The sequence below is a fragment of the Lagopus leucura genome, unplaced genomic scaffold (assembly GCF_019238085.1).
Source record: "Lagopus leucura isolate 7727_CA_CO unplaced genomic scaffold, USGS_WTPT01 236-8_obj-0_obj, whole genome shotgun sequence".
Taxonomy (NCBI): Eukaryota; Metazoa; Chordata; class Aves; order Galliformes; family Phasianidae; genus Lagopus; species Lagopus leucura.
This window is the reverse complement of record NW_024968906.1, coordinates 1-25,816: the sequence shown is the minus strand read 5'-3', so window position 1 is coordinate 25,816 and position 25,816 is coordinate 1. Positions and strand designations below refer to the sequence as shown.

At 58.1% G+C, this 25,816-nt stretch overlaps 3 protein-coding genes across 7 annotated transcripts; 1 reads left to right on the top strand and 2 right to left on the bottom strand.

Moving 5' to 3' along the window:
- Window positions 1–5,149: 5,149 nt before the first annotated feature.
- On the bottom strand, window positions 5,150–9,422 carry LOC122193905 (ammonium transporter Rh type B-like). Of its 3 annotated transcripts, XM_042894804.1 has the most exons (10): window positions 9,151–9,422; window positions 8,091–8,277; window positions 7,543–7,693; window positions 7,273–7,420; window positions 6,807–6,973; window positions 6,477–6,614; window positions 6,203–6,336; window positions 5,986–6,107; window positions 5,713–5,786; window positions 5,150–5,570 (listed from the first exon to the last, which is right to left on the bottom strand). In XM_042894804.1, exons 1-10 carry the CDS (start codon window positions 9,323–9,325, stop codon window positions 5,511–5,513), a joined length of 1,356 nt encoding a protein of 451 aa, XP_042750738.1. In that variant the 5' UTR covers window positions 9,326–9,422; the 3' UTR covers window positions 5,150–5,510. The 3 variants fall into 3 exon arrangements, with proteins under 3 accessions (XP_042750738.1, XP_042750737.1, XP_042750739.1); XM_042894803.1 differs by lacking the exon at window positions 9,151–9,422 and having other exon boundaries at window positions 7,543–7,752; window positions 8,091–9,142; XM_042894805.1 differs by lacking the exons at window positions 7,543–7,693; window positions 9,151–9,422 and having other exon boundaries at window positions 8,091–9,142.
- Window positions 9,423–10,690: 1,268 nt separating this feature from the next.
- LOC122193904 (hyaluronan and proteoglycan link protein 2-like) lies at window positions 10,691–13,401 on the top strand. The gene is given in 7 exon segments (XM_042894802.1): window positions 10,691–11,034; window positions 11,150–11,354; window positions 11,563–11,913; window positions 12,051–12,167; window positions 12,329–12,514; window positions 12,617–12,795; window positions 12,797–13,401. Coding segments are annotated over 6 exon segments (1,023 nt in total). The 5' UTR covers window positions 10,691–11,034; window positions 11,150–11,269; the 3' UTR covers window positions 12,902–13,401.
- BCAN (brevican) lies at window positions 12,452–24,560 on the bottom strand. Of its 3 annotated transcripts, none has more exons than XR_006183002.1 (15): window positions 22,025–24,560; window positions 21,528–21,920; window positions 21,279–21,453; window positions 21,063–21,190; window positions 20,297–20,590; window positions 18,930–19,358; window positions 18,257–18,439; window positions 17,651–18,082; window positions 15,918–16,025; window positions 15,610–15,768; window positions 15,013–15,095; window positions 14,638–14,782; window positions 14,308–14,490; window positions 14,116–14,219; window positions 12,452–12,536 (listed from the first exon to the last, which is right to left on the bottom strand). XR_006183002.1 is itself a non-coding variant. In XM_042894801.1 (15 exons), exons 2-15 carry the CDS (start codon window positions 22,107–22,109, stop codon window positions 14,194–14,196), a joined length of 2,823 nt encoding a protein of 940 aa, XP_042750735.1. In that variant the 5' UTR covers window positions 22,110–22,117; window positions 22,676–22,804; the 3' UTR covers window positions 14,058–14,193. The 3 variants fall into 3 exon arrangements, 2 of the variants coding, with proteins under 2 accessions (XP_042750735.1, XP_042750734.1); XM_042894801.1 differs by lacking the exon at window positions 12,452–12,536 and having other exon boundaries at window positions 14,058–14,219; window positions 22,025–22,117; window positions 22,676–22,804; XM_042894800.1 differs by lacking the exon at window positions 12,452–12,536 and having other exon boundaries at window positions 14,058–14,219.
- Between the last annotated feature and the right edge of the window lie 1,256 nt (window positions 24,561–25,816).

The window sequence follows — 25,816 nt, the reverse complement described above, 5'->3', positions numbered from 1 at the left end:
GGGAGACTGGGAGGGAATAAATATGAGGATGGGAAGTGAGGGCTGCGGTCAGGCTGCCCCCCTTCCCCCCCCCCCCCGGTGTACATGGGTGCTTCTTAAGCCAAAGTTGCCTGGGTGGGGGGTGTTGTGCTGAATTGAAGCCCCCCAGAGGGAGTGGGAGCGTTGGCCGAAGCCTGATGTGAAATGCTGTAAAGAGCTTCGCGCATTAAAACTCTAAAGCAGCGCTGGTGGAACCTGAAGAAGTGGAGACACTGGTGGGGTACCTTCCCCAAAGGGAGAGCGGCCGAGTGAAATGGGGTTGGGGGGGGGTGAAAGCATCCCAGATTTACACACAGGCACAGGTGGAGATAGAGGTGGAGTCACACAGGACTCCAACTTTTCTCCCTTGAAATGCAGCAAACTGCACGGGGATGCATCCTAAAGTCCCATCCCCGCCAGCATTCCCACTTCATGAGAGCAGCTCCTCTCCAGCCACACATTTCTCCCTCTGCAAATTGGCAGTCCGGACCTGTTGCAAATGGCTTTGAGATCTGATTGCAGAGCTGCTCTGATGGATCTCAGTGTCCCCAATGGCTGCAGATCCTTGTGAAGGAGCCCTGGCTGGTGCTTGTTTAATAATAACTACAATAACAGCGGTTGAAATGTGTGAATCAGCGGCAGATAACAGACGTGAAATCTGCAGCTAAAAGTATTTTAGGATCTGTAAAAATCCCCGCGAATGATTTCTGAACGAGGTACAGATGGTAAAAGCAAGGATCGTATTTTAGGGATATTTTAGGGTTTAGCCTCAAAGTGGAGTCACTCTGTTTTTAAGGCAGTTTGGTGCAAGATGCTGAGACGGAGTTCAGCCCGTTGGGTGCAAGTGGGAGCAATTCTGCTGGTGCTGGAGAAATGAGGCTGATGGTCTGAGGATGGGCATGGGACACTCCACCAGACCCAGCATAGCTGCCAGCAGGAGCCACGGATAACAGATTTAACCTGGAATTGATTCGAGCCCCACCAGGGCAATTTGTGTGTTAGGTACAAACTACTCCATCCCCCTTCAAAGATCAGCTGAGATTCGTCTTGGCTGATCTATCTAATGCCAAATATTCAATGTCTTGCACGAGGGTGCATCTGCCATTTCTCACCTCTTTCCCAGGAGCTCCTGAAATGGGCTGACTCCATCCCCATTCGGCTCAGTGCAGTTGTCTGACCCCCAGGCTGCAGGAACTGCTTTGGGGCTCCATTTACGCTTGCTGTTCAGCTCTGACAAGCAGTTTTTGCTTGCCTGCAAGACCAGCAAAGAGTTGTGGCCATTCTCTTCCTGCATTGCAAGGAAATCAACTGCACAGCCAGGATACAAACAGCCTGGGGAAGCAGCAGAGCAACCCAAGCCCAAGGAGAATGCATCCCAGATGATCCTCATGTGTTGGTTGTGGGGTGAGGACGTTGTCTGGGTGCATTGGGGCGGTGACATGGGGGAAAGCAATGTGGTGTCGTTATTTCATTGTGCATGGGAGTAGGATGAGCCATTCTGCATGGGGTCTGTGCCTGCTGGGATGCTTTGGACTCTGCTGGAGCACAGAGAGGGCTCCCAGCATCGCTTCCATCCCCGGTCCACTGGTCATGCCAATTTGTCACCAAGCTGGGATTTCAATTAAGCCCCCAAAGGAGGGGTCAGGGGTTATGCAAACACAGAAGCAGAGGCCACTCGCCTGGAGGGCTTCCCTGGGGCTGCTCCTGCCGGCCCCTCTCTTTACACAGCCCAGATTGACCCGGGCTGAGTGCCGGCATTGTTCCCCACGCTCCATTCAAGAGCCCGTTTGTCAATAAAATTGACCTCTGGGCTCCTGGTGATGCTGCCTCCTCCTCTTCCTCCCTATCCCTGCAGCTCAGCCAGAGTGGATCTGAGAGTCCTCATGCCCTGGATGTGTTCTGCATGTGCCAGGAGCAGGGAGCAGAAAGCAGCACTGCTGGGTGCTGCAGTGACCCCAGTTCTTTGCACTGCTCTCTGCCCTTGGGTCTCTTGCATTTGACCACTTGGCGCCCTTGAAAGCATCACCAGCATCATTCATCCTCCCTGGTTCTCCTTTCACAACCATTCCCTGCTGTTCCCACGAGCATCCCATGATGGTTTGCTGCTCCTCACTGCCTGCAAGGACTCAAAGGTATTTTGCTCCAGGTCCCATCTCTCTCCACATGTCCCCTCCACGGACACATCTAACCCAGCACCCTTCTGCTTTGTGGTGCACCCCCATGAGTTTGGACCACAGAATGATGGCTGCATATTTTGCCAGGCAACATGGTGAAAGGAGCAATGCTTGAACCTGTGAGCAGATTCAGCCATGAGATAAATTTGTGTTGCAGCGCAAGTGGCAATTAGAGCCCCTCAGTGACTGTCCCTTACATAACACCTTTGTTCCCAGCCCTTCACTTTACATTCAGTTTGTAAATAAACTTGACTCCCAGTTTTGCTGGGGCCTCGATTCCCTCTTGATTTTATTTTATTCTTCATTGGAGCTAGCAAAGAACGAGCTGATTGTTTGCTTGTACTGCTCAGGCACCCCGGAGTGGGCACTTCAGCCACCCACGTGCTGGGTGCCAACGATTTTAATTGCTGTGCCCCCAGTTCCAGTGCCCAGAAAGGCTCATTATGCTGCAAGCAATGATTAGTGTCCTGCAAACGGAGCTTTGTGATTGCAAGGGTCAAAGTCGAGGATGCTTATGGAGGGGGGCAGCTTGGCAGCAAGGCTGAGTTCTGCCCCACCAGTCTGGGGTCAGGGAGGGGATGTGGAAGACTCAGGATCACATTCAATTCATTCACATCCGCATTCGCATCTGTTCTGTGTCCAGCCAATGGATCCGGAAGGAGTCAGGATTTGGATTTAGGTTATGTTAAGTCCTTTCCAACCCAGGCCATTCTGATTCTATGATTTGCACCCATAGGCTGTGCCAGGATGCTCCAGGGCACAACGCCTTGGTGGCTCAGAGCTCTCCCACCTGGGAAATGGCAGACATGGAGCACCCGTGCTGCCGGGTGTTCCTATGGCACAGTGATGCCACGTGGCCATCAGAGCTGTCAGGCTCTGCTCTTTGTTTGGAGCAGGGATGCCTGGGCCCCTATGCCTCTCCGAGCCTCCCTGCTCCCATCTGGTGCCCATTATCAGACGTGTGCACCAGCCCTGTCTGACAAGGAGCTTTACAGGTGTCGCTCAGATAACAATTCACACTCTAACGAAGGTGGGAAAGATGATTAGCTGGCTTTCTATCAAGCAGAACACAGCATCAGCTGCTCCTTAGGGGGAGGCAGTAAGGGCCATGGATGTGTAAGGACACATACACCAGCAACATCGCAAGCCTGGGCTTTGTCCTGCTGCTAATTCCAGTGCACTTGCAGGCACCTCTTTGTGTGCCTTAGTTTCCCCAGCTGTAGGAGAGCTGTGGTTATTGCTTTTCCTCGAGCAACACCCTCCAAGCAGCTGATTGAGCTCAGGAGAAAGAAAGAGGAGGTGATGGAGGCAGGGCCCTCAGCAGCTGAGCTGCCAATGTAGAGGGCAAGGTGCTGGCAGAGCCAGGGCTCCCAGGGGACAGAGCTGGGAGTCGGGGTGCAAATGGGAGCTAAATGGCGAATGATAAATTGGCTTTTCTGTATGGATGTTTTGGCTTCCCCTGTATGGAGTGCATCTTCTACGGATGGGTTGCGAGGGGTCACAGGGATGGGAAACTGAGGCATGAGGGGCTTCGGACCCTGCCGCTGTGCTCAGGGCCTGCAAAACATCAAGGCACGAAGCCGAACCTGCGTCCCACCGGGTGCCACCATCACAGCGCCCATCTGCACCCCGGTGCCGTGGCAGAGCCAGCCCAGCCTCTCGCTCCAGGATTATCCGCTCAGCCACGCCATCTGTTCACCAAACTGCCATCATTATGTTCAACTTGGGAAGAAAACGGCCCCTACAGAGAAGCAATTTGTTCGCTGACGAAACCTTTCAGGCTCGTCGCCGTCCCCACCGACCCTCGCCGCCGCCGTGAGGGCCGGCTCTGCGCTCGCCTCGCTTAAACAGTCTGCGGGGAGAGAGGTGTGTGAGCCAGGCACTGGGAGGATGCAGGGCTCCCTAATCCGATTATAGGACATAAGAGCCTTCAGAGGGCCGAGGAGGAAGAGGAGGGAGTTGCACTCCACGCCCAACCCCAGCCCCGGGGGTCTTGCAATGATCTCACTGGAGGGGCTTTTCTTTCCCTCGCAGTGGGGTTGCTTTTTTGGGAGGAGATCAAAAGGGAAAAGGGCTGCCTGGGAAAGGGAGTTAGGAGGGGGGTGAAAGACTGGAGTTAGGGGCTGCAGGCTGGAGCCCAGCCCCAGTGCTCTTCTGCCTCCCATGGGTCGTGAGAAGCATCTTCTCCATGGAACAGAGCCTGGAGTGAGGTTAGGATGGACCAGGAGCAAAACCCCCTGGGCCTGCAATGAGAATGGAGCCTCATGTCACAATGCTGGGCTCCTTTTTTTTGTGGAAATTCAATGGAACCAAAGCACTCAGCACGCACCTTGATTTCATTGGGTTCTTAGTAATGAGCAAGTGGGGATCCCTGGGAACTTTACAGCATTGGTTTGATGTGTATCAAAGGCAAATGTTTTCAACTCCTGATGTGGAACAGCGTGCCAGCCTCCAAATTTTTCTGCATCATTTCTAAAAGGAATTAAAGAGCCCCATCTAAAAGCCAACGTTTTTGGTCAGCCTGGTAGCAAATAGTTGGTTTGTTGTTGTCTTTTTGTTTTGTTTTGTTTTTTGCCCCCTCCCCCCCTCCCCAATCTCATTTCAGATCTCAGTGTATTTTCAGTATAGTGCTAACCAGGACCATGGGGCATCCCTCTCTCAAGGGAACTGAGTGACACTTGGCTGCTTTGGAGGAGGGATCCTCCTGGTGCAAGGAGCTGGATGGGAGAAGGGAGGCCACCTGCATGTAAGGGACCAGGCTGTCACCACGGCCAGGCCCCGGGCTGTGGCACCCTCTGGTGGCTGAGGTAATGGAGGGGTTAGAGCTAAGCACGAAATCCGTGGCTCAAATGAGGAACCTGTGACTCCCCAGCACTGCTGTGAGGGGTGAGGGGATCCTGGGGGCTTTGCTTTCTTCCCTGGCAAACCATGTGTGGATTCACGGCCAAATCCTGAAGTTACAAAAGAAGACAGAGGTGTTTTAATGGCGGTGGTCGACAGGATCCATAGAAGAAGTCTCTGCTGTTTGCCCTTCAGCTCAGTACACCCCTTCCCAGCGCAGCACCCTAAAGAAAAGCCCTCCCCGTAGCTCTTCCCTATGTCAGGTGGAGAAAACGAAGGCACGGAGCAGAGCTGGCAGGAAGCACCTCTCAACCAAGCAAGGTCTGGATCCTCGCGAAGCTGGGCTGTCCTTTCTTCCCACAGCAAGAACCCAAACGACTGCAGCATCTCCTCGCTGTACATCCCCTGGGGACGGCGTGGAGACGAACCTGGTTGGGAACGTTGGGCTGCAGGCAATGCCTGGAGCTCACCACGCTATCAGGCGACGTTGCCTCGCTCCTCGCTGCTCGCCCCGCGGTCACATCCATCCTCATCCATCTGCACCGGCACAGAGAGGGGTGGATTGGCTCAGGGGTGAAGCAGGACTTCGGGGGGTGGGGAGGGTTGTGACAAAGCTGCCTCCCAGCCTGGACCAAGGAAGGAACTTCCCCCCCTCACCCCAAGAATAACCCCGCTGTACCTCCCGCAGCACTTTGCTCTCCAACTCGTTCCCCTCAGGGGGAGACCTCAGCACCTTCGTTCGCAGGAGGATTCCTGAGGATGCAGAGGATCCGTCTGAGCTCGCACCGAGCTTCCCCTGCCACCTAGCGGCCTCTCACCCCAGCTGCGCCGCGTGGGCTCCTCCGCGTCGGTTTTGATGGTTTAGTTGGGTCTTTTTTTGGGGGGGTAGGGGGGGGAGAGGGGGATTTATTTTTATTTTTATGTTTTTTTAATGCACGGGGTTGAAACTCACCCGTGAGGCCGCCCCCGGAGGCAGCCAACAGCAGGGTGACCAGCAGCCCGCATAGTTGCCAATGCGCCTGCTCAGCGTTCGTGCGGCTGCCTTCAGCCACCAGCGGGAAGACGAGCTGCAGCCTGCGGGGAACGGAGCCGTGGGCTCTGCTTGTAGCTACGGGGGGCACCGGAGCAGCTCCTACGTCGGAGCGTTTCCCAGTGCCGTCTCTTCTCACCTGTCGCCGTATACATCCGCGGTGGCCAACGCTGCCAGCAGTGTCCCCAGGAAGGTGCCCAGGATCCCCGGCAGCCCATGGACGTTGTGCACTCCACACGTGTCCTCGGTTTTCAGCCTGGATCGCAGGATGGGCTGGGGGATGCACGGAGAGGAGGCTGGGTTTAGGGTGGGGGAAATGCTCCCCCCCCAACTGCCCGCTGTTTTGGCTGAGTTGGGCATGCAGCTCCCCTGGATCCAAAGGTGCAGGACCTCATTGCCACAAGGGGACTCACCGAGAGGAACCTGGAGCCGAGCAGGGAGAGCTGGCTGGCCAGAAAGCCTGCTGTGAGAGCCCCAAAGGGGGTGGACAGCATCTCTCCCGCCATCCCCATCACGGCTGCGCTGGCCAAGGTGGCATCCTGGAGCTGGGCCTGAATGGAGCAGCACAGAGGGGTTGTCCTCATGGCATGGGGATGAGGTTTGGGTTTCCATAGGGTTCGAGCTGGGTTTTATCCAACCCAAGAAAGCAAACCAGCATCCCCTTGTGCTCCCTTGGACATTGTCATGCTTCCTGTCCCTGCGGGATGGACAGGGGCTTGGCTTTGTCTCAGGACAGGACCTACCACCTGCAGTGTGCCCTCCTCATACAGGATAGGTGAGAGGACAAAGGTGGCCAGGGTGCTCGCTGCCATAGAGAAGTAGAGGTTCAGCACTGCCCAGGGCTCGGCGCTGTCGTGGGTTGTGGTGGCTGAGGCAAAGCTGGGCCAGAAGATCCACAAGCAAAAGGTTCCTGTGGGAGGTGAGTAGGCACATATGGGCACTGAGGTTGCTCTCTCAAGGGAAAGAACCTCCTGTTGCTGGTGCCAGAGATGTACAAAGGGACAGCTGGCAGTGTGAGCAGCTTGGGCTGGACAGGAGGAAAAGCTTTTTTCCTTGGAAGAGTTCCCTACGAAGGTGGAGAATCTCCATCCTTGGAGGTCTGCATCCTCAGACATGCAGTGGCATGACTGCGTGTCCTAGCATTGGTGGCAGTCCTTCCCCCCCCCCCCCCCCCGGGGGGTCTGGTGTTGTAGGGCTCAAGCTTCATACCAACCACAGCAAAGAGATCGGGCTGGTGCCCCACGTCCTGCTGTTCTTTCCTTTTGTCCTTGTGGGGCCGGTGCAAGACGCGTGAAACCGTCAAGCCAAAATAAGCACCAAAAGTGTGGATGGTCAAGGAGCCTCCACTGTCGCTTACCTGGCAAGTAGAGAAAGCACCATGCAGGGCAGAGTATGGGATCTGCCCATGGCCAAGGCAGGTCTTGATGACAGGAATCAAAACAAAGACCCCAACTATTCCCTTTCTGGGGGGTGACTCACCCCCAGGAGGCTCCGCAGGACGTATTCATTGCAAGCAAAGAGAGGCACCTCCAGCAGAGCCATCAACAGCATTTGGATGGGATTCACCCTGCCCAGAACAGCCCCGGTGGAGATGAGGATGGCTGCGGTGCAGAAGTCAGCACTGACCATGCTGGGAAGGAGAGGCAAAGCACTGAGCTGGATCCAGAGCAGCCAAGGCAAGGGCAGGCACTGGGGAGAGTGAGTCGACTGGAGCTGAGCCTGAATCCCACATGCCATCCCCTACAACCCAAACCCTGCCTCTCCAACCCTGCACCCTACGCTCCACACCCTGCTCCTGCAAGCTGAATGGGCAGCCTGAATTTTGCTGTGTCGGTGGCAAGGCTTGCATGGCTTGGGCAAGTGGGTCTCAGCGTTCCCCTAAACACTCAGCTGATGCTCAGCTAGCAGCCTGGTCCTCACAACCCTCCTCGAGAGCAGAGCAGTGAGTTTTACACAGGAGGGAGCCAGTGTGCAAGGGATGGAGCTGGGCTGGGAGAATCCAAGCAGCAGCACCCTTCCAGCCTTACCTCTGAGTGCTCACGTAAATCTTGCTGTTCTGGGAGAAGTAAAAGAGCCCCTGGGCCAGTATGGCCCACTGGATGGTGAAGGCCACGACGAGGAGGCTGCCAGCCACACTGGCCACCCTGTAACGGCTGAGGAAGGCCAGTAGGAAGCCAAAGCCGAGGAGAGCTCGGAGGTGGGCATCCTGGAACCCTGGCAGGAGGCAGAGTGGGGCTATGAGGCACCGCAGGCAGGTCCTGGGTTTGGGTGAGAGTGACCCCCACCTGATAGCCTGGGGTTGAAAAGGTTTTGGGGGGTGTTGGAGCCTTCAAGCTGATGGCAATCAGCCTTCTCCACCCATACATGTCCCAGCACAACAGGGAACCGTGTCACCTCCCAGCAGCAGTTCCCATCAATGCACGTGGTTTGCCCCACAGACTGGAAGCTTTTTGGAGCAGCTTGTGTAGCCCTGTCCACACTACTAACACTGAGACAGGGGTGTTTGGAGATATCGGCCATAGGCAGGGACTCCCCTGCTGCTCTGCAAACGTCAGGGGTAAACAGGGACCCAACACGCGCAGCAAGCAAGCAGTGCCATTGCCCCACACCTGGCAGTGACAACAAGCAGAAGACCCACATCCTGCTGTGGGACAATCTTCCCTTTGCATAGCAGGAACAGGTGAGTCAGCATACAGGTGTGGATATGTGGGCGGAACTGGGAGAACTGGCCCAAACTCGGCCAACCGCATCGGTGCTGCTGCGTGGGGAGGGAGGTGGCCAGGAGGGGCCGGGGGTAGGGTCTGGTTGGATGGCACTGTGCAAGGGGCTCGGTGCCAATCTCCTGGTGCTGCTAACCCGTGTGGGTGGAGTTTGTAGTCCCTGCAATGCCAGGAGCACCTGGTCGGGGAGGGGAGGGGGGTGCATGGCAGGCTTTCACCTCCCGTGATCCCCATGTCCACCTCTGCTCTCTTTTAGGGATAAAAGCCGAGCGCAGCAACTTTCTGCATGCGTGCCAGGAGCGTGAGGCAGGCGGAGCTGCTCCCTGTGCCCTCCTTCTACCCCCCTCCCAGAGGACAGGGTACTCACGGGGGTACCCCAAAGTCGGGCTGGGGTCTCTCTGGCTGCAGCTTGGCTCCGTGGAGCAGAGGTTGGAGCTCTCCGGACTGTAGCGGACAAAGGTGGCGAAGAGGACGATGGTGAGGAGCTGGAGGAAGAAGCACAGCCCAGAGAGGTGCAGCCTTGCAGCAACACGCTCAGCCATGCTGCAGAGCTCACCGAAGCGGCTGAGAGCTGCCTGCAAAGTCTGCCTGCAAACCACGCCTGCGAGGCCAAGTCCTGCCCGGAAAATGAGGGCAAGAAACAACCTGGGGCTGCTGGCAGAGCTGGTTCCCTCTGGGGTTGAGAAGCTGCAGCAGAACCTTTCTTTTGCTTTGCTTTGCTTTGGTGAAGTTGTTTGTCTTGCACTGAGAAGGAAGAGGAAGAGGAAGGAGCTGACAAGTAAAGTACGGCCACTTTGGGGGAAGTGGCTCGGGTGCTTTGTTGGTGCAGCCAAACTGTGATCTCACGCTGCCCAAATGAAAGGGGGGGGGGGAGGACGGATGCCGGGCAGGGATGAGTCAGGGCTGCTTTGGGGTGTAGCTACTGCTTTCATGTGGGAAAAATGCAACCACCAGAAAGCCTGGCCAATGTGCTGCAATGCTGGAAAGCCTTGAACTGCAGACGGGCACTGCTGAACCGGGCACTGCTGGGAGTGCTCAGGGTCTGTTTTGGGTACAGATCTATGGGAGTAGCATCTGCTGTTGTTTTTTAACCCATTCTGGAGTAGCAGGACACTGTCCCCTTCTTGTTCACAGTGGTTTGAAGCGTGGGGTCCTTGGGGGCCTGCAGTGCCCATAGCAGGGTGATTGCTTTGACCAAAATGGGGCAGAAGCTTGTGGAAGGGGAAGCCTCCTAGAACAGCACGCACGGTTCTGCTTCCCACCCAGGGGCTGTTTTTTGCATTGTGCATGCCAAGATCGCTGTGTCCTCAGCTTGGACAGACAGACAGACGGACGCTTGTTTGCATTCGTGTGCGATGAGCTTCCTCCAGTCCTGGAGATGCACCCTGGGGGAGGGAGCTGATAAGGGAACCCAGAACACAGCCCTATTGTTTGGCCTTGTTTTGCTGCTCGCACCATCCCAACCCCAAAGTGACAGCAGCAAAGCTTCTGCCATGGCTTTGCACTGGGCAGGGTGAGGCTGGGGGGGTGTCAGGGTGGGGGGACCCCCCCCAGATCGTGGCGTCAGCAGCCCCAGAGCCAGAGACTCCATGCAGGGAGCGTGGGTTTGATCAGCACTGATGGCTGTGGGAGCAAAGAGCAGAATTTCACGGGGAGCAGCACTGAGGGGATCTGTGCCTGCAATGGGGGGTGCGGAGCCCCGCATGGTGCTGACATTTTCCCTGAATTCTCTTACTCTGTGGCCTGTGAATAAAGGGATGCTTGTTAGCTGGCAAGTGCTGTGTTTTGCCGAGCAGAACAATACAGAGAAAGATGCCCACAATGGGAAATTGTGCTTCCTCCTCCCCGTGCGTTCCTCGGGGAGGTGTTGAAAAAAAATAAAAAGGAAAAAAAAGAAAGAAAAGAAAAGAAAAAAAGAAAGGAGAAGAAAACGGGAAGAGACGGGCACAGGGCAGGGAGCGAGAGCACAGCCAACACTGATCATGGGAGCGGGACGTGGGGCTGCTGGGGCACTGCCTGCCCCAGGATGGCGATGGTGACGGTGACAGCAGTGCAGGCTCAAGGAGAGGGCAGGACCCAGCTGGGAGCACCCACAGCCGTCCCTGTGTCCTCGTGCCCTGTGTCCCCTCTTCCCAGCAGCATCGCAGCACAGGTTTGAGCTTTCCAGAGCCCTTCATCCTGAGATGGGGTGGCTGTGACAGAGCCAGGAGGCAGGCGGTGGTGGATGGGCACAGCAGCTCCCCTGAGGACGGTAAGCAGTGATGGGGACTGATGACGGTGGTGGTGGGAGAGGGGGCTGCTCTTGCTTATCTCTGTGCTTGGCACCTCTCAGATCATCGGTGTCCTGTGTGATGTCCACTTTGCAGGGCAAACATTGAGATGGTTTGGTTGCTGCCCATCTCCCTGCTGCATCCCCCGGTCTGTCCTGCTGCGTGGCCCTGATCCCTTTGCTCCCCCCAGGCTTTCTGCAGTCCCCAGCTCTAAAGATGCACCGGGTTCTGCTTGCATCCTTCTGGCTCCTGGCAGCATCCCCCACCTCCAGCATCTTCCAGAAGCCAACAGGGAGCCCTGGTAGGGAGCGGGAATGGGGACAGGACACTTCTGCTTGGGGACGGTATTGGGAGGTTTGGGCAGGGGCTGGGATGAGCATCCTGGAGGCTGCAGCAGCAGGGAAATGAGGTGGGATGGTTGCTGGAAACCAGGCTGATGAGGGTGGTGGGGAGGTGCTGAGGGGCAGTGGGGCTGTGGCAATGCCTAGAGGTGAGCCGGTGCCCCGCAGCCACCCCACGCCTGCAGTACCTGCTGGAGCCCCTGCACACCGCCGTGCACACACAGCGAGGTGCCACGGCCACGCTGCCCTGCGTGCTGCGCGCCCTGCCCCGCAACTACCGGGTGAAGTGGAGCAAAGTGGAGCCAGCCAACTATGGGGAAAACGTTATCATCATCACCAACGGGCTGTACCACAAAAACTACGGGCCGCTGAGCCCCCGCGTGCGCCTGCGGCACAGCCACCGCTATGATGCCTCGCTCACCATCACCGATGTGACCTTGGAGGATGAGGGACGCTACCGCTGCCAGCTGGTCAATGGGCTGGAGGATGAGAGCGTCTCGCTCACGCTGCACCTGGAGGGTGAGGGATATGGGGAGGTTCCAATGGGTTCCCATTGCAAAGCCACTTCTCCCAGACTCCTGCTCAGCACCAGGTCCCTGGGGGCAAGAAACCAGACCTCCATGGTGAGAGCGTGTCCCTCTGTCCCTGTCCTCTAGGTATTGTCTTCCCCTACCAGCCCATCAATGGGCGCTATAGATTCAACTACCACGAAGCCAAGCGTGCATGCGAGCAGCAGGATGCCCGGCTTGCCACCTACCAGCAGCTCTACAAAGGTAATATCCTGCAGCATCCCAAATCCTCCTGTTGCCACAAACCTGCCTTGCTGGTGGGGATGATGCTGAGTTGGCCAGGCTTCCACCCAGGCTGCCGTCCCCCATCCCTTCTATGCCCCGCTTTGTTCTTATGGTACGCTGAGGTTCTGCCCACCCCGCAGCTTGGATGGAGGGGCTGGACTGGTGCAACGCGGGCTGGGTGCTGGATGGCACCGTGCATTACCCCATCATCAACTCACGGGAGCCATGTGGCGGCCGCCTCCTGCTGCCGGGCATCCGCAGCTATGGGGCCAAGGACAAGCAGCGGGACCGCTTTGATGCCTTCTGCTTCACCTCTGCACTGCAAGGTACCTCCAGCATCCCCCAGCCCTGTGTGGCGACACTGGGGCTGCTCACGGAGTCATCACCCTCCATTATTTCCTCCCCCCCCCCACCCCTCCCATCCCCAGGTGAGGTCTATTTCATCCGAGGCCACCTGAACTTCAAGGAAGCTGGGCAAGCGTGCCGCAACCACGGTGCTACCATTGCTAAAGTGGGGCAGCTCTACTCTGCATGGAAGTTTTTGGGGCTGGATCGCTGTGACGGGGGTTGGCTGGCAGATGGAAGCGTGCGATACCCCATCACCACCCCCCCGGCAGCGCTGTGGGGGTCTGCCAGAGCCTGGTGTCCGCAGCTTTGGCTTCCCCAGCAAGGAGCTGCGGACCTACGGCACCTACTGCTTCACAGGGACATAGGAGAGGTGGGCAGAGGCAAAGGGGTGGCACCGGCTCTTGTCACCTGAGTGGAGAGCTCAAGGTGGGACAGGGGTCTCTGGGGCATTGTGGGTGGTGCTTGCATCCTTTGATGGAGTGATGAGGCTGAATTTGGGGGAATTTGTGCATCCTCTGATGGGCTGAATGTGGAGGGTTTGTGCATCCCCTCTGACGGGGCTGAGTCTGAGGGGGATTGTGCATTTAATGGAGCTGCTCCTCACACTCAGCTGCCTCAGAATTCTATACGCATTCCAGGCTTGATGGAGAATCCAAAACCATTTCCAGCCCAGGAATTGAGGGGGTCTGGTCCAGCCCCGGTGGGCACGGCAGGCTCCCTGAGCCCCCCAACCTTGGTGCACCCCCAGCCCTGGCCTGGCTTCCTACGGCCATGCAGACTTTGGCTGGTGCAGGCATGCTGGAGAGCCAGGCATTTAATGAGTGTGACTAATGGAGTTTCGCTTTCTCAATTAATAAAGCGACAGTAAAGCGGCCGCTGGGACCGCCTGGCCACTCAGTGAGGGGGGTTTGCCAAGGACTCAAGCACTCCCCCCGCAGTGTCCTGGTGTTATCGGTGTCCCTGGCACCACACACAGGGGTTTCTGGGTTTGGGATACAGATGGAGAAAACAGCGTGGGGACGCATCAACATGGGGACACTTTGGGCTGCTCCTCCCTGTGCCTGTGGCTCAGGGGCCATCGCTGTGCCCAGGCTGCTCCAGCATCGACCTGGTCCCCATGGCTCCATTGTGTGTCCCCCATTCCCAGTGCTGAGGCTGTGTACCTTTGCCTCTCCCACCCATGTGCTTGCTGGCACAAACCCCTCAGTGCCATCCATTTCCTTGCTTTCATTCCACAGAAACATGGAGGAGGCTTGAGATGCATGCATCCAGCAGTGTGGCCATGTCCCAGACACAGCCTCAGTGTCCCCTTCCCCATGTTGCTGTCTCAATACAGAAGGGGGGAAGCAGCAGCTGGAGGCGATGCTGCCATGTCCAAGCTGTCACCTGCCTTCCCCCCAACCCCCCCCCACCCCCATCTTCTCCTCCTTGATTTTAACTCTGTTGCCGTTCTGGGACTCAAACAGCCCCGGTGCAAGGTGAGACACCAAACAAGTCACTGGCGATTCCTTTTGAGGGACTCTTTAGTTGTTGGGGTTTCTTTGTACAGATATAAAACAAGCAGAGGGCAGGCACCCACCAGGACACCTCTTGCCCTCCAGTGCTGCATTGCCATCCCGGTGACATCCTCATCCATCCTGGGAAGGTGACAGCTCACTCAGTCCTCGGAGTGCTGAGCCAGCCCTGGGGGGGGGGACACAGGAAGCAAAGAGCCCCATTGAAGACCCATTCACGAGGGGAGGTGTGGGGATGCAGGGGGCTGAATGCTCACCGGGGCGGCAGGAGAGCTGGGGCCGTTCCCAAATCCCATCCTCACGGCAGCGGATGATGGGGGAGCGGCGCGGGGCGAAGCCGTGGCGGCAGTGGTAGCGAGTGATGGAGCCGATCTCGTAGCGCTGCTTTGGTTTGCCGAAGGCGAGGGCGTTGCTGACGGTGGGGGGGGGTCCGCACTGCACTGTGGGGTCGGGGGAGAAGGTGGGCGTCCTGGGGCTGCGCCGAACCCCTCTGCCTCACCAGCAGCTCCCACCCCAGCTCCAGGTGAGCTGAGAGCGGTCAGAACCCTTTTTTCCTTGCTATGGGGGGGGGGGGGTGCGTGGCTTACCCAGCCCCATTTTGCAGGTGTAGGAGAGGTGGTAATTGCAGGGGACATCACTCCATTGTCCCCCGTCGTGCCACACAATGACCACGCAGTTCTCACCGGAGAGAAAGTAGCTGTCGGGTTGCCCCGGGTGCCAATTTTCGTAGAGCTGGGGAGCACAGGACGGGCTGGGGCTTCGCTGGCACTTTGCATTGCGTCCGTGCCGTGGTGCCCCATCTCCGTGCTGCTGGTTCAGGCACCCCAGATCACACGGTGCTCATGCCAGTGGTTTCAACTGAGGCTTCAAAACCTGGGACCCATCCCAAGGGATGGAGAAGGACCACGAGGTGTGGTGGGGATGGGAACGGGGTGAGGAGGGGGATTGGCAGCACGGCTTACCAGGGGGCTGCCGTCGGACCACTGGAAGTCCCCCTCGATGGTGCGGTCGTTGAGGCCGATCCATTGGTACTCGCGGTACTGTTCTGGGGACAGAGGAGGGCTTGGGGGGATCTGCCATCCCCTGGCATCCGTCAGGGCGGAGAGTTTGGGGGGGGTCGCCGGGAGAGGGCAGCAGAGCCCCAGTGTCCCCATGCCTGTCCGTGGTGTCCCCGTGTCCCTTCCTGCTCCTCCTGGACCGCCCCGCTTCCCAGCTGTACTTTCTACCAATTAATCCATCCTATTGCCAATGTTTCCTTTCCTTTCCCCCTTTCCTTTTCCCCCTTTCCTTTTCCCCCTTTCCTTTTTCTCTTTTCTCTTTTCTCTTTTCTCTTTTCTCTTTTCTCTTTTCTCTTTTCTTCTCTTTCCTCTTTCCTCTTTCCCCCTTCCTTTCCTCTTTCCTTTCCCCTTTTTATAAAAACATTTGTGATGGTGTCTGTCCATCCAGCTGCCTTTTCCAACAGAGGGAGAGGAGCTTTGGCTCTGCTTTGCCCCTTGGCCAGACCCACTGTGGTGGGATGCTGGGTCCCATGCCCTGCAGGTTGGGGTGGCCCCACGTACCGTTGATGAAGTCCTGCTCCTCGGGGGTCAGGATAGTGGCCAGATGCCCCCCAAAATGTCTGCACTGTGACTCGGCGTCCTCCCAGCTCCTCCGGGTGGAGAAGTGCTTGTAGCAGGCTCCCTGGAAGCTGTCCCAGCTGGGGCTGCACCTCTTCAAAGCTGAACCACAGCAGGAGAAAAGGAGGGGAGAGAGGACAAGGGTCAGCACCATGGAGCTCAGCCCACGAGCAAGCCAAAAGAACACCCAAAACAGATTTCTGTGCGCTGATGCCTGAAGGACCACGGGCTGTGTGACCCTGTGGACTCACGTCTCTCACAGCTGCTCCCTCCATAACCTGGCAGGCAGAGGCAGGTGGGATGGGTGCCATCCTCAATGCAGGTCCCTCCGTTCAGGCAGGGGTTGGGGATGCAGCCACCTGCAAAGCACGGGCATCCCTGCTCACTGCATGCCCCTGAGCTGCCCCTCAGCCCTCAGATGGATGCACAGAATCTGGGGCACGGTGGCACGCCTGGAGCCATCCCATCTTCCTGCACTGGATGGGTTTGAGGCTTTGGCATGTCCCCATCACTCAGCAGGACACTGTTAGAATGTGCCGTGGATGGGGACGAGTCCTGCTGTCCCCAGAGCAGTGCAACAATGGCTCTTTTGGAGGGAACATGAAAGGATAAGCCCTTGACATGTCCCAGACACACGTCCTCAGCCTGGCAGCAAGGCGAGCCTCGTGCCTGTCCCCAGCCTTACTGCTGTCACCTTCAGCCTGCCCAAGGCTGAGAACTCAGTGGTGCCATCCTTGACCTGCAAAACCAGCACCAGCCCGTTCCGGTCATTAAGACACACAGTCATTAATCCGTCCCCAGCTCAAGAATGTGATTTAGGGCTGTCGCCAGCGCCAGCGGCACAGGGAGTGCAAGTCCTTGGCACTATGCAATGCCCTGTGCCCTCGCTTGCCCAAGACAGCATCACCTCCCCGCCTGCAGGAGCACGCAGACATCTCCAGTGGACTGCAGCAGGGTGAGAAATGAGCTATTTAAGGCTTGGGCACATCCGGCTCTTTGGGAACATATCTCTTCTTGCCAGGACATCCACATCCACACTGCAAGGTGCTGAGCAGTGCCCATGCTGGGGGGGGGTGAAGAAAGGAACCCCAGCGAGGCTGTCCCACGGGGACAAGGGCCAGCAAGATGGGCAGGGGTTCAGTTGCAGAGCTGAGAGCATCCCGGCTTAGGAGCCAAGAGGAGTTTTGTCTTGGGGTCACTGCTCATGCACCCACCACCCTCCTGCAGCTCGTGGGCTCCATCTCAGCCCCTGGTGCTCACCTCGAGGCTGTGCACCCCCAGAACACCCAACACCCCACTGCTCTGCACGGCATTCAGCTGCGTGCACCGTAGGGATGCTCCAGGGACAGCTCACACCCTGCTCAGCCCCAAAGGCCCTCATCCTTCTGGGGCCCGGGGGGATTAGTTCGTCAGTGGGGATGCAAGTGAGGCAGCGGGCGCAAGGATGAAGGGAAGAGCTAGCCGAGGTGCATGTTCTAGAAAGCTTTTAATTCCCTTTATTAGTACCACTGTTAGTCAGAGGAGGGTTTGGGACCTTCTTTTGTTAGATTTGTTTCTTTTTTTCTTTTTTTTTTTTTTCATGGAAACAGTCATTAAAACACTTCACAGAAGTAGAAGAGAATTAAGTGCATGCATAGCTCAGACCAATTTGTTTGACAAATATGTGCTTCTCCGGACCTTTAACCTTCTCTTACCCAGCCGAAGAGAGGAGGAGAGAGAGAGACAGACGGACAGAAGGACAGACAAGAGGAAAGCACAGTGCAAAGGAAAGGTGCTGCCACTCTCTAGTGCCAGCGTGCAGCCAGGAGCACTGCCCCAAGTGCAAAAATGACACAGTGCTGGGGACCCCCGGCCAAGCTTGCACCTGCACCCAGGCTGGCACGCTCTGTGGGCAGGGCGGGCAGTGGGGCGGCCGAGCTGGGTGCTGGGGACAGCCTGGGGAGCCCAGCATGGGGAGAGGTGAGGCCGTCCCTGTAGGTCCCACCTGGTTCTCCGGGGACGGCTGCAAGGAAACCCTCCACGGTTGCAACAGAGGGCATCGGACGCTCTTCTTCATCCTCCTCCTCTTCCTCACCCTCCTCCTCTTCTGAAGATGCAGTGGGCATCCCGCGATCAGTGCTTGGGGTTTGCAGTGCATCGCTGCTGCTGGGCAACTCTGCGTGCCATGGGGTGACCTCCGTTGCCGGGGCTGTGCCCCCATCCCCTGGTGCTGTGGGTGAGGAGAGCCACGGGGCCCCCGACTGCTCCTCTCCATCATCCTGCAGCTGCGGCGGTGCGGGGGGCAGCGGGGATGCCCCAGGGTTTTCGGTCACATCTCCTGACAGCTCGGGGTCCTCAGCAGCCCCCACAGTGTGGATGGGGGTGCTGGTCCCCCCAGCCCCACGGCTGCCTACAGAGGAGGATGGCTCTTGGATATCTGTCGAAGTGACAAAAGTGGCACTGGTTGGACGTGTCACCTGGCTGTCCTCGTGCCCAGATGCCCTGCCGTTGTGGGCTGGCCGCCCCACAGCTTCCCACAGGTGGATGGGGAGACATGTGGGGACAACGGAGCCAGGTGGCTGGGGATGCCCATTGGGTGGCTCTGTGTCACCTGCTGCAGCCACCGATGGGGACAGGGCGTCACTGGGTCCTTCTGTGCCCACCAAGACTGTCTGCACATTCGGCTTCATGGGCTGTCCAGGCTCTTGCCCTCTGCCCGGACTCTCTGCTGCTGTGTTCCCAAAGTCCTCACCCAGCACAGAGCCCAGCGGCCGTTCCAGCGCTGCTCCATCCTCTGCAAGGGGCAAGGAAAGACAGTGAGACACCCACAAGAGGAGCCAGCCAGGAACCAGGCACTGGCATTGCCGGCGATGAGCAGAGCTGAAGGGAAAATGTTGGCACAGTAATGCCTGAGGAGACAGAAACAGCCCCAGGTCTGGTGATGCTTCCCTCTCTGAACCAGCCCCATTGCTCCGGCTTGGCCATTGCATTCTCCTGTCCCACAGCACGTCTTTGCTTGGCCCCTTGCCTCCTCTTGGCACAAATACAGCATGGTTTGGCACTGGCCCTGCCCGCTACACCCTGCCGTCCTGGCCGCTGGACAGACAGATGGACATCTGTGCATGGCAGGGACAGACCAACAGCCCCACGCCTGTCACCACCACACCAGGACACCGGCACCTCGGCCATGGGTGCACCCTCGGTGAGATGGCACTTGGACAGCTCTGTGCCTGCATCCCTTCTGCTGCTCTCTGTGCCCCAGCCCTGAGCACTGCTGGACCTACCCGTGCGGGATGGCTCTTGCCTGGCCTCTGTGCACCTTCCACCTGTCCCTGTCGCCTCGTCCTGGTCTGCAGGGGACGGGCTGCCTGGTTGTACAGCACAGCTATGCGGGATGCCTGCCTTGGGGATGGCTGGGGCTGTGGGGAAAGGGGCAGCCGAGGATGGGTGACGTCCTCGTGCTGAGGACGAGGAGGTATCTACTGGGGGGTGCCGGGTGTCTTCGGGGGACAGGCTTGGCTTTTCCAGCTCAGCATCAGCCACGTCCTTAAAGAAAGGGACGGCGTATATAGCCCCTCGCGACTCAATCTCCACTTGCGCTTTGGGCAGCTGCAGCTCCTCCAGCTTTTCTGCCACTGTAACAATCTCCTGGAGGCCCTCGGGCTCTCTGGCTTGATATTTTCCTGCAGCCTCAGGGAAAGAGTTTGTCCCTTCTGTGGGCAGAAAGAAAGTGGGGTATTACCGCCTTGTCCTGGCCCCGCGGCAGCTGGGGACAACCTGGGGGATCCCTGTGCCCTGGCTGAGCTGGGTTGTTAGTGGGTTATGCAGTACAGCACTGCGAGATGGGTCCGTCCTGCCTAGCTTCATCTGTGGAGACAGCGGGGAATCCACTGAGAAATGGGGAAACTGAGGCACGGAGGCATGCAGCGGATGGTTGGTGGGAGCACAAGGCCCAGGGGACGCTCATGTAAGTGGGAATGGGAAGAATCTGCGCCTGTTATCCCTGTGAGCCTCAGTCCTCACTCACGTGCCCCGGTGCGCAGGGTGCCCTCAGCACCCAGTAGCTCACTGCCTCTATTTCATTTCCTATCCGTGGTAATAAATAGACCTTACAGACCTGGCAGGCTGTGCCCAGCAGCCTACAGAGAACCCCAAAACGCCTTCAACATCCACACAGGGGCGAACCGTCCTAGAGCCGCGCTCCTGCAGCTGGCTCAGCCCCAAGGTGAGGGCTCATGGCATCGACCTGGGACAAGTGCTGTGCCCAGAGCCAACCTGAGCTCACACGGACGGAGACATCTCTGCCCTACTGTGCTACAGCAGCATGCAATACTGAGGCCGACCTTGCACTATACTGCCATGCGCTATGCAGACCACGCAGAGCATCCATCCTCTATCACGATGTATCAGCATGCAGTATTGAGATCATGCGGGTTATTCCTCCCCTATCAAGATATATTGGCATGCAACACTGAGCTCATGCAAAGCATCCCTGCCCTGAGTCGGCATGCTCTACTGCAGATATGCAGAACACCCCACACTCCACAGCGACAGGGCGGCGTGGCGAGCATGTAGGGATCTCTATTCTGTCCCTGCTTCGTGCACCCCAGAGCCCAGCACTAAACTTTGGGGCCGCGGTGCCCCTGGTTACCTCGGAAGCAGTACGCATCGTATCTGCTCTGTGCGTCGGGGAATCCCGTCTGGTTGCGAAACTGGAAGATGGTTTTGACACCCGGCAGGGCTCCTCCGCAGCGCTCCCGCGGGGTGACGATGGGATAGCGGACGCTGCCATCAGCCAGCCAGCCAGGGTTGCAGGCATCCAACCCTGCACTCCAGGCTGCGTAGAGCTGTCCTGTGCTCGCCAGCACCGCACCCTGCGCCCTGCACCGCACCACCGCCTCCTCCAGGGTAAACTTGTCCGGGGCCGTCTCCAAAAATATTTCCCCTGCAATGAAAGGAAGGAAATAGGCATCAGGAGATGGTTCAGGAATGGGGAGAGGGGTGGATGTGGGTCTGTCCTTGCACATGGGGCAGGGGCGAGCACTGAGCCACCTGCTCAGCTCTCCTGAGCTCTGCCCATAGCTTGCTGCACAGGCAAACTTTCCAAAAGAAAAATGTGACTGATGCAGGTGCTGCTGATTCCACCTGGCAGTGGATTCCATGCCACGTAGCGTGCACGAGCAGCAGGGTAGCAGGTATGTGACACACAGGGACAGCCCCAGGTCAGCAGCGCTCCCCAAGCAGTAAGAAGCATCAGTGGTTTACTGCAGCAGGTCAGCAAGGCAGTTCTGCAAAGGGTTGCAGGGAAGCAAGTCTGTGCCCTCTACGGAGCGCTGCACATTTGGGACATTGCTAAGGGAACTGGGTGACAGCGCTGGGCTGTGAAAAGGAGGTTGGACATGGAGCACCACAGGCACCTGGCACGTCCTCAGCATAACAGTACACGTCGTACATGTCCTCCGGGTCCACCACACCGTAGTTCCTCACCCCTGGGAAGCCATTCATGTCTCCGTAGCACGCCTCGCGGGGAGTGTGGATGGGGTACCTGGCAAAGCAGAGGGGAAGAATGGTGGTGGCTGAGGGGTGGCACAGGGGAGTCACTGGGTGCCAGAAACACGCCGTGGGGCGCTCACCTGACGGTCTGGTCAGCGATCCAGCCAGCATCACACTGCTCGTAGCCTCCCAGATAGGCAGCATACAGCTGCTCAGGGGTGGCAATGCTGGCACTGATGGCAGTGCATGCCTCCTGCGCCTCGGCAAAAGTGTAGGTGTAGCGTGTGGAACCCCCACGGTAGTGAAACACCACTCCTGCAGGGAGGCACAGGGTGAGAAGCCAGGAGAGAGGGTCCCCCAAACTGTGCTGCTCCCTTTCCTGTGCGTACCTTTGACTCTGAGGTCGAGGATGTCGTGGCCGTCCTCGATGCCATGCTGCACATCGCAGCGGTAGATCCCCGAGTCATTGGGGCGCAGCTCGGTGAGCAGCAGAGAGGCGTCAGTGTAACGCTGATGGAAGACAGGCAAGGAGGCACGGAGGCGGTAGTCCTCACTCACCTTCACCTTTTCCCCCCGTGCTACCAAGATCTCTGCCTCCCTGCCTTCAGAAATGAAGGTCCACTTGACCCGGGGGGCTCCCAGCACTGCTCGGCGTCCCGCCGTGGTGGCAGTGGGCAGGGGTGCGAGGTAGGTGATGAGGCAGGGGATGGTGACGTCCCCTGCCAGCACAGCGTGAAGGGCTGGGTGCCGTGGGATGGACACCTGCAGGGCCTTGAGGTCATCTGGGGGGAGAAGAGCAGAGAGATGAGTGGGGCTGGCATGTGAACCCCCTGCCCCCAGGATACTGGCTACAGTGTGAGGGTGAGCACGGCTGGGGCTGTGTTACCTGTGACATCTTCAGGGCTGAGCACCTCCGGGACCACCGTGGGGGCAAATGCCCAGAGCAGCAGCAGTGGGAGAACTGAGGCCATCCTGTGCCCTGTGAGGGGTTACAAAAGTCCAGCAGAGGGTTTGAAGTGCAAAGAAGTATCATAACCTCCAGCTCTCTGCTAGAGGGAGGACTGGGAGAGACTGGTGCCTGCATGCACGGGGTGATGCACAAAAGCATCAGGTTGAGAGCATGCAGCCAGCACGGACCCTGCATGGCATAAAGGAGAGTGAGCAGAAGGAAATGTGCAGATGTGCTCTGAGGAGCAGGAGAGCTGCAGTGCCTCAGCTCAGTGCCCAGGGTCCAATCCAGCCCCAGGGAGAGGGGTCCTCTGGGGACAGCAGATCTGAGCACAGCATGGAAAGTCTGAGTGCACAGCCAGGCAGGAGGAGATGCCAGAGCTGGGCTGCGCATCGAGACACCGCAGTCAGAAACCTCAGAGGGGATTGTAATAGCTGGTGTTGATCAGGGTTGAAGGAATGAGCCACTGAGCCCTGGCTCATGGTGTGAGAGCGTGAGTGCACGCATGCAAGCTGGGCTTTTGGGTGTGCATGCGTTGCAACTTGCATGTGCACTGCAGCATGCATGTGCACGTGTATGGGCACGTACATGTGCTTGTGAGTGTGCTTCCACACGTGTGGCCAGGGGGGTTCAGCTGGAGATGGGGATGCTGAAGGTGCACAAAGCATGGGGCAGTGGGGGAGGGATGGAGCAGGAGGTCTCCTCGTTGCCATTCAGCTCACGCCGGAGGTTTCCCGCGCACAGGCTGGGAAAACCAGGGCCGAGTAAAGCAGCCATTATGTCCCAGGTCTCTCTCAAGGCTGCCTGGCACAAAGGGCTCTCCCTCGCCGGCTGAGGAGCAGCACTGAAAGGAGAGCCCAGCAGCTAGCACGGCTGTCACCAGCTCCGCAGAGCAGCACCAGGGACACTGGGGATGTCACGGAGGAGCTCCAGCCATCTGGAGAGGACACCAGGGATATGGAGAGGTCCCTGCGTGGTGCATGGCTCTGCAGGATAGCGTGGCCCCATGCACTCCTCTGCAGGGGCTCGGTGGTTTCCTCGGCCCTGGACTGGCACGCAGCGACCCTGAGCCTCAGAGCGCCTTTGTAATTTATGAGCTCTTTGTGCTGCATTGATTTTGGCAGCCACTGAAGCAGATTTGGCACCTCTGTGGTGAGCTCTGGCCCAGGTCGCAGGCTGCCAGGGCCAGGCTGAAGGGAGGCTGCCCTGGAGCTGCATCTCTCTGCAAAGGATGATCCCTGAGAACCCCAGGGAACCAACGTGCCAGGGAGTGGTGTGAATACAGCCCAAGAACCAAGGGCAAACAGCCTCCAGCACTACATGTACACCTTTTAGCACCGTGCACCATGCTTGCACAGCCCCTAGCACCGTGCACTCTGGATGTACACCTCCTAGCATCACGCACCATGGACACACAGCCCTGAGCAGCACGCACCATGCATGTACAGCCCCTTAGCACCACGCACCACACACGCACGTCCCCTAGCACTGCACGCCATGCATCCATCCTTTTCCATCCAATACATGACCAGTGCTGCCAGCACCAAGCTGGGGGCTTTCCCAGCTCTGGATTGATCATTGGAATTCAACCCCACGGAGCAGATTGAGGGATGGTCCCTGCTGCGTGGTGACTGGCTGTGACCCCCAGTGTGGTGGAGCGAGGCACTTTTTGTCCCAGGCTCTTTTTCTTCCTGTTCCCCAGGCGCCGCAGTGGTACAAGCAGGGAGCAGCCGTGAAGCCTCAGCAAGGAAATTCAGGGGATGAAAGCTGCATGAGTGCAGCAAGATGGAGTGAGCGGGGGGCTGCTCCCCTCCTGTGCCCACCCAGAGCTGGGACACCCAACACACTGGGATTGGGGCTCCATAGGGGTTAAACCCAACTCACCCTGCCCACGGGAGTCCCGTGATGGCAGGACTCTCAGGCGTCACTGTTTGAGGTTTGGGGTTTGGGGTTGGATATGTATTTTTTTCCTATTATTACAAATGGAATGGTTTTTTTTTAGCCTTCGCAAAGGAAAGGCTGGGAGCGGCAGCAAGGGAAGGCAGCTAAAGGGAAAGTGGGAAGCAGGGAGCAGGGCTGCATTAGCTCTGAGTTCCCAGCCACGGGGTTGGGTGGGATGCTCATGTGCACACTAACTGCCTCCATTTCCCTGGGAAACCAGGTGGAAAATGAGCAGAGGTATTTCGGGATGAGAACAATCTTTCTTCCTCCCCTGAACTCACTCTAATTTAAGCCACACCAAAGCACGGGTGATGCTGCAAACGGGGGTCCCGAGCCCCTTCCTCTCCACACCATCACAGAGAGGCTTTCCCAGGCTGTCCCATCCCCATGCAAAGCCCCTCTGTCCCTGCACGTGACAACTTTGTCCCTGCTCCCAAGGTGCCCTGCCAGCCCATAGCGCAGCTGATCAGCGGCTTTCCAGGGATGCTCAGCTGCAGAATGAGTCAGCAGCCACAGGCAGAGCCTGGCCCCGCTCCAGTCTGCCCCGTCCCCCCCCCATCTCCGGGCTGCAGGTGCCCCAGTGTTCCCATGCACGTGCCTGTCCCTCTCTGAAACTGTCCCCTCCTTGCTGCAAACTGCCCCTGCTTCCTGCACCACCAACAAAACAAGGGGACCCACCATACCGGGGGGGGGAGGGCGGGGTGGTCACAGCAGTGAGCCCCCCATGTGCTGAGCACAGAGGATGCTGCGGGAAGCACCCAGCAGCCTCTTGGCAGCAGCTGCTGGCAGAGCATAAAAGGCCGGAAGCAGGTGGGAATGGGGGGGAGGAGGGGTCCTTTGGCTGCCAGAGCTGCTCACCCCCCCCCCCAGCCCATGTTGGAGAAAGGGGCTCCTTGTTGCTGGGCTGGGATGTGCCCCCGCTGCACAGGGAAGAGCTGTGTCCCATCCCCAAAGCCTCATGGAACTGCAAAGGGCAGAGCTGAGCTGGTGGACCCTCAGAGGGACCCCACAGTCACTTGGGCATGGTTCACACATCCGTGGAGCTTTGCAAACCCACCCACTGCTGCATGGCTCCGGTGGGAAAACTGAGGCATGGATTGGGGTGGGGTGGAGGAGAAGGTGCCCCAGATTTCAGCAGCAAAGCCTGGCCCCTCAAATCCACCTTCCAAGCACAAAATCACAGCACTGCAAAGTGCTCAGGCTTCCAGTTTGCCCAGTCCAAACCCATTCCCTGCAAAACAACCCCAAATGCCCCGAGCATCATCACCCTGAGCTGTAAGGGGTGGGCAAGGACCTGCATAAAGGGGGCAGCAACCCCTGGACTGAGCCTCTCATGCAGAGAGGTACTGGAGCAAAGGGCAGAAAGGGTCTTTCCCACCCCTCACCAGCTGAAGAAGCAGCAACAGTTTCTGGGTCTGCCTGGGCTCTTCCCAGCTGGGGAGCACTGAGGGCTCAGTGGGATGCTCAAGGGGAGCACCTCCATCCCAGAAAAAAAACAGTTTCTGCAAGAGGGCAGGGGGTGCACATCAAAGTGCCCCAAGCCCTGGGCACACACACAGACATTCTGGGTTTGTTCAGTAGGGAAAAGCAATGAAAACCCCACAAAACGTTCCCTTTCTTTTTTTTTTTTTTTTTTGCCCAGCCCTTCTTGCCCCCCTTGGGACACCAGCAGGAGTGGGGGGAAAGAGCTGGGAGCCAATGGGAAAATCCTGTGATGCTATGCAGCCCTGCTCTCCCTCAGCCCCCGTGGTGTGGGGCAACTTCAGCCCCAATGCTTCCCACTTCCCC